The 7,235-nt window shown below is 43.1% G+C and overlaps 1 protein-coding gene across 1 annotated transcript; it reads left to right on the forward strand.

Moving 5' to 3' along the window:
* The first annotated feature begins 566 nt into the window (after positions 1 to 566).
* LOC140897004 (olfactory receptor 5V1) lies at positions 567 to 6,748 on the forward strand. The gene is made up of 3 exons (XM_073309251.2): positions 567 to 966; positions 3,686 to 3,786; positions 4,032 to 6,748. Exon 3 carries the CDS (start codon positions 4,054 to 4,056, stop codon positions 4,990 to 4,992), a length of 939 nt encoding a protein of 312 aa, XP_073165352.1. The 5' UTR covers positions 567 to 966; positions 3,686 to 3,786; positions 4,032 to 4,053; the 3' UTR covers positions 4,993 to 6,748.
* Positions 6,749 to 7,235: the final 487 nt, after the last annotated feature.

The raw sequence follows: 7,235 nt of genomic DNA on the forward strand, positions 1-7,235 counted from the left end.
CAATAGCATTAGGTGAAAAATTCTTTGGCTTCAGATTTGGCAACATATGTTTGGTGCCATCTTCAATGCTAGTGCTCTGCATGCTGTCCAGTAGGACAGAGGATGCAGTGGCTAGACCCCACTCTTTATCTGTGCTATGGACTAGTGTGCATTAACAAGCAGCGTTAATTGTCTGATTCTCCAATGAAAAACTGGAGACATACTTTTTAAAGGATGATAACCCCACTGGTTATAAAGAAACCAGAATGTCCTTGCTACACACAAGAGCTGTGTGTGTCAGAGAGCTGCAGATATCTGCCCACAGTAGGAAAGGAAAAGCAGGTGAGGGAAGTCTTGGATAAAAACAAAACACAGAGCGAGATCAGGTGAGTGAGGTAATATCTATTATTGGACCACCATCTGTTGGTGAGAGAGACAAGCTTTCGAGTCATACAGAGCTCTTCTTCTGTGTGACTCAAAAGCTTGTCTCTCTCTCAACAGTAGAGACTGGTCTAATGAAAGATATTCCCTCCCCCACGCTGTCTCTCTAATATCCTGGGACTGACAGAGCTACAACTACACAGTAAACACAGTTATAGGCAAACAGGATCAGTGATGTCCATTTCAAGGCTCTGCAGATCGTTTCCTTAGCCAGGTATTTTGGACCTATAGCTTCATGGCAAGAATTTTCAGGACAAAGCTGGGAGGCTATGGATGGTGCAGCACAAAACTATAAAAAGCTTCTTTCTTTCTCAAGAGAGAGATCTCAGTCTTTCTCCATGACTAGAGGGAGATAGCAATATAGACGTAGATGTGTATCCAGAACAATTCTGGAGGATGCACGTTTCTTTTATGTGATTGCTAAAGTAACACAGAAAATTTCTGTGCTTGAATTAATCTACTCTATGGGACATTATGGTAGAGGTGAGACTTCCTTTCTTTTAGCCATGTAACAAGGTGTTATTTGCTTCCTACACTGAGGCCAAGGTAAGAATCAGTCCTTTATACAATCCTATCTTGCTTATGGTTGATTTAGACTGGAGGGCTAGACAGACAGAAATTTTATGATGCAATTATATATCATCTACATGTGACAAACTGGGGAAATGTCTGTATTACTCTTACAAATATTGTGTATGATTTGGTTTTTCCCTGTTCAGTTCTATATGTCTGCCTGACGGAATACACAGCGTTACATCAAACAAAGACTGTGAAGGGGGCTGTTAAGGAACCCAGGAAGGGTAAAACAATGACACAGATAAATCACCCTCTCAGGTACCTGCTTCAAACAATGGGCTGGGACATCAGTTGCGGGATGAACCTACCTGGCTAGCACCATCCAGATTAGGATGTTTTTAGCTACCCAAAGACAGGGCTGAGATTAAAAGATGCTGTAGGGTTATAAAGGTGTCCCCGGCTGATCAGGAGGAGAGAAATGGTAAGTTCCGCTGGAAGCGGACAGAGAGACACAGAGCCAGCATGCTGGAAGCTGACACAGACAGAGGCTTGAACCTGATATAGTACAATAGAACCCAGAGTTATGAACACCAGAGTTACAAACTCACTAGTCACCCACACACCTCAGACAAAAAAAAACCAAAAAAAACAACCCCCCCAGCAAATCCAGTACAGTACTGTGTTAAATGTAAACTACTAAAATAAAAGGAAAGTTTAAAAAAAGATTTGACAAGGTAAGGAAACTGTTTCTATGCTTTTTTCATTTAAATTAAGGTGGCTAAAAGCAGCATTCTACCATATAGAAAACGGAGCTGCAGGGGTGGGGAGGTGGGTGACATGGTTAGACAGAAAGGGAGGCAAGATGATTTTACCAGATCCTTTTTGCATGGATTTGAGAAGAGACTCTCCTACCCCAGAAAGGTTTTGTGAGGTGGCCTAATGTTTATAAAATGCTTTGAGATGGTTAAAGGAAACAGCTACAGAAAAGCAAATTGTTTTTAACAGAATGAAATGTACATTGTAATCAGGTCTGGTACCAAAACAGTGCTTCAGGGTTCTGGTCATTACAAATATTTTAGGAATTCTTTAAGGGTCCATGACAATTGCCTCTACATCTGGAAGGATGATTCAGGAAGAAGTAACTTTGTTCAACATATTCATCAGTGATCTGGAAAAAGGGGAAAACAGTGAGGCAGCAAAGTTTGCAGACAATAAAAAATTGCTCAAGATAGTTAAGAGCAAAGGTGACTGGGAAGAGTTGCAAAGGGATCTCACAAAACTTGGTGACTGGGCAGCAAAATGGCAGATGAAATTCAATGCTGATAAGTGCAAAGTACATTGGAAAACATAATCCCTACTATACATACAAAATGATGGGACCTAAATTAGCTGTTACCACTCAAGAAAGATCTTAGTGTCCTTGTGACTAGTTCTCTGAAAACATCCACTCTGTGTGCAGCGGTAGTTTAAAAAGCTAACAGAATGTTAGGAACCATTAGGAAAGGGATAGAAAATATCATAATGCCACTACGTAAATCCATGGTACATCCAGACCTTGAATACTGTGTGCAGTTTGTTAGGATATAGATATTCAGGCCTGTCGGTAAATGCCTGTACTCTAAGAATTTAGGTGTATTCTTATCACTTAGCTAGTTCTAGAGGTATAAAAGAAAGAATCAAAATCACTGTCTGCCGGTCTAAGGTCCTTCTCTTACTGTGACAGTCTGAGGCCCTGTGCTTAGGCTAAGGCCTTTGGCTAAGCAGCAGAGGCAGCCATAAGCTGGGAAGCGACCAGTCACAGCCTCACATTCCAAACTAGTCACATTGAAAGAAGGTGCTATTGGGCTGTTAGGAATACAATCCTGTCCTGATAATGCCTATCGCCTCCAGAGAAAGGGAAGTGCCGAGAAGATGTAAAAGGAAACTTAGTTTGATAGCATCCTGTCTGGCAAGAACTCACTTATCAATAGCTGGGATGTGAAATCCTCACTTCTGTATTGTTTTGTCATTATAGTTCCCACTTTGCTATTGTTTGTCTGTATAATCTCTGTCTGGTTCTGTGATTGTTTCTGTCTGCTGTATAATTAATTTTGCTGGGTGTAAACTAATTAAGGTGGTGGGATATAATTGGTTACATAATCATGTTACAATATGTTAGGATTGGTTAGTTAAATTTCAGGAAAATGATTGGTTAAGGTATAGCTAAGCAGAACTCAAGTTTTACTATATAGTCTGCAGTCAGTCAGAGTGGGTGGGTGGCTGGGGGGGCAATGGGAACAGGGAATGGGGGTGGGGAAATTGGAATCATGTTTTGCTAAAGGGGGAAATGGGAACAGGGAATGGGGATAAGGAAATTGGAATCATGTTTGGCTAAGGGCAGGAATAGGAACAGGGACACAGGTGTAAGGCTCTGTGGTGTAGGAGCTGGGAAGGGAGACACTAAGGAAGGAAACTGGAATCATGCTTGCTGGAAGTTCACCCCAAAAAACATTGAATTGTTTGCACCTTTGGACTTTGGGTATTGTTGCTCTCTGTTCATGAGAGAAGGACCAGGGAAGTAAGTGGGTGAAGGAATAAGCCCCCTACACAGTTCTGGTCACTCCCTCTGGAAAAAAAAAGATATATTAGAATTGCAAACGGTACAGAGAAGGGCAACAAAAATGATAAGGGGTATGCAACAGCTTCCATATAAGGAGAGATTTATTCCTACCATTTATTCCTACCCTTTTATTTCCTGTCTTTTAACCAGTTACTGATCCAGGAGAGGACCTTCCCTCTTATCCCATGACTGCTTACTTTGCTTAAAAGCCTTTGGTGTGGGAAATTGTCAAAAGCTTTCTGAAATTCCAGGTATGCTATATCCATTGGCTCACCCTTATCCACATATTTTTGACACCCTCAAGATTTCTAATAGATTGATGAGTCATGGTTTCCCTTTACAAAACCCGTGAACTGGAACAATTTTTTTAATGTTAGTGAAATGTTCCTAGAATGTTGTATGCACACTATAAACTAACAACATCATCATCAGGATAATCATCAATCACTCAGTGTGGTACTGGATAAGAGAGTTTGTGTTCATTATTTTTTCCCAGTTTTGTTTCTCTCTCCAGGCACATGGAAGCTAAAAACCAAACTACAGAGTTTGTGATGGTGGGGTTTTCCGTTCATCCAGAGCTTCAGAACTTGCTCTTTATGGTGACTTTCATCATGTACATGGTGTCGTTGTTGGGGAATATCCTCATCAGTGCCACAGTTTGGCTTGACCCAGCTCTTCACACCCCCATGTACTATTTCATCTCCAACCTGTCCTTGGTTGACATCTGCTACACCACGGTCACTGTCCCCAAGATGCTGGAGAACTTGCTTTCTCAGGACAGAACGATCTCTTTCACAGGCTGTGCTGCCCAATTGTACTTCCTTCTTTCTCTAGGGACCACCGAATGCTTCCTCCTTGCTGCCATGGCGTACGACCGCGTCTTGGCCATCTGTAACCCTCTGCGGTACGTGGTCCTCATGAACAAGAGCCTGTGTGTCCAGCTGTTGGCTGGCGCCTGGGTCAGCGGTTTGCTGCTCTCTTTGGGTCAGACCTCATTCGTCCTCACCCTGCCCTTCTGTGGGGACAACCGGATCAACCATTTCTTCTGTGACATTCCTCCCCTCTTGACCCTGGCCTGCGGAGACACCGCCAGGAACGAAATTGCCGTCTTTGTAGCTGGGATGTTAATCGCGCTAATCCCTTCTTTGTTGATCCTGGGGTCCTATATGCACATCATCTCCACCATCCTGAAGATCACATCGGCCCAGGGCAGACACAAAGCCTTCTCCACCTGCTCCTCTCACCTCATAGTCATCACTCTGTTCTACGGCTCTGCCAGCGCCATGTACCTGCGCCCCAGGTCCAGCTATGCCCCGGAGAGTGATAAATTCCTGGCCCTGCTCTACTCTGTTGTGACACCCACATTAAACCCCATTATCTACAGCCTGAGAAGCAGAGATATCAATAGAGCCCTGAGGAGGGTCATAACCTCAAATATATTTCTTCTCAAGATGTGAATAGAGGAACACAGCCCAATCCTCTCCTTGTTAACTCTGGTTTAATGGCAACATCGCTCCCTTGTCTTCCCTGGAGTTGTGACAGTTTTATGGGTACTCAGGATGGTTGGTCACCTCATTACTGAAGACAGGGGGTTAGAGGGAGTCTTTCATGTGATATATCTGATACTACCAGCCTTTCTACCACTCAAGCACTCTCTTCTGGGCTACATCAGCTCTAACTTCAACTTGCAGGTTACCAACAGGTGCACGCCAGTCTCTCATCCCCATTGAAGCATTCCTCTGACACTGGCTACTTACAGAAATTCCTGATCATCTACCCCCAAATATGCCACGTATCCCAGTTTACCAATTTTACCTTAAACCTGTGCTCTTGCAAACAGCACTTGTGAGTGCTTACAATAAACCAAAAGGAGGTTTATTGTAAGAAAGGATAAGGATTAAAGAAGGGAGTGGTGGAAACAAATGGTTAAAAAGCAACACAAAATATGACCTGGGTCTACACTTACCAGTTGTTACCTTTCCTACCTAGTAAGTTAGATCCCCCTCTTTGTCCCCAAGTTCAGTCAGTTGTCGAGCTGGCTGGTTTCTCATTGCATTACCCACACAGAATACTGTAGGGTCGCCTAATTCAATGTCTCTGGGAAAACACAAAGTAATCATTTCACTGTCTAGCAAATTATTACATCCTATTGGTCTTAGTTGAGATCAAGGGAACCCATTGTGATAGGTCCTTTGCAAGACAGAGTCTGAGATTTTAAAAACAGAGAGAGACTTGAATGTCAATTCCCATTAAAATGAGTTTACAAATCTCAGCCTAAATATACAAGGGAGGCATTATTTTCCATATTTTGCAGATGTGGGATGGAGGCAAACACTGCACAGGTTGGGAGCTGAATTCTTACATGGGTGACCAGTCCGATACCTTCCCCTTTGCGATTCATGGATGTTTCCCTTCTGACCATCTTGCAAGTAAGGCAGAGAGAACCAGGATAACTGAGCAAGATGGAGACCTTGGGGGAGATTGTCAAAGCTGCTTAAAGGGATTTGGGTGTCCAGTTTACACTGGAATATAGTGTGTGGTTTTGCCCCTAAACCCTTTTGTAGAATAAAGTTATTAGGACATCCTAGAGCTTTATGTGATTCCACTATACACCTCAAGGGAACAGTTTGAGCATGAGAAACCCTACTTTTCAGAATGAGAAAAGTTAAGATCCCAAAAGAATTATAATACTTTTTGCTTCCTAAAGCAGCTTTTGTCTTAGGATCTCAAAGAATTTAACAGACACTAATTGAACTTCACAATCCTTTAGCTGCACCTGGATGGTCTCCCATCCAAGTACTTACCCAGGCTGACCCTGCTCAGTGATCTCTCTCATGGGATCACTATAAATATTGTTATTCCTGGGAGATGCATAAGTATTATTACTTCTATTTTATACAGGGGTGGGGGGCAGGAAGGGGTCAGGCACAGAGAAGAGAAATGACTTCTGGCAAAGCTCACAGTGTGACCAGGAAGATCAGCACAAGTATTTGGGAATAAGTTGGGAGATATTTATTCCATTTGTATTCTAATTCCAACCTTCCCAGGGGCGTATCCCGGAGAACCGGCAAAACGAAGCAATAAAAGAACAGCAATGGATTCTCACAAAGCATCTCTTTCTTCACAGTGACAGGTTACAGAGTAGCAGCCGTGTAGTCTGTATTCCTAAAAAGAAAAGGAGTACTTGTGGCACCTTAGAGACTAACAAATTTATTAGAGCATAAGCTTTCATGATGAAGTGAGCTGTAGCTCACGTAAGCTCATGCTCTAATAAATTTGTTAGTCTCTAAGGTGCCACAAGTACTCCTTTTCTTTCTTCATAGTGTTACCATCAGATATCTCACCAAGCAAGGATGGTCTATGTGAGTTCTTGAATGGGGAACACTCAAAGAACAACCCAAGGACTGGAGAGAGTACAGAGTGTGGTTGACTCCTTTGAGGGCACTCTCCCCTTTGAGTCAATGCTGACCGTCATGTCCCACCCTGCCTCTAGGAGACAATGTGCTGAGTGACTGTGTGTGTGTGTGTGGGGGGGGGGTGACTCAGAATGGGACTCTCTCTGCACACTATCAGTGAGGACCTCAATGTCCCACAATGGCGCTAGGGATGCTGTGCTGAAGGGAGGAGATTGGGGGGTGACAAAAACCTAGAATACCTGCCTTATGGAAATGGACTCAAATAGCTCAATCTATTTAGCATA

The sequence above is a fragment of the Lepidochelys kempii genome, chromosome 13 (genome assembly GCF_965140285.1).
Source record: "Lepidochelys kempii isolate rLepKem1 chromosome 13, rLepKem1.hap1, whole genome shotgun sequence".
NCBI lineage: Eukaryota > Metazoa > Chordata > Testudines > Cheloniidae > Lepidochelys > Lepidochelys kempii.

Bases quoted from the DNA above. Each gene is read 5' to 3' on its own strand.
- LOC140897004 (XM_073309251.2), top strand. From the start codon at position 4,054: ATGGAAGCTAAAAACCAAACTACAGAGTTTGTGATGGTGGGGTTTTCC.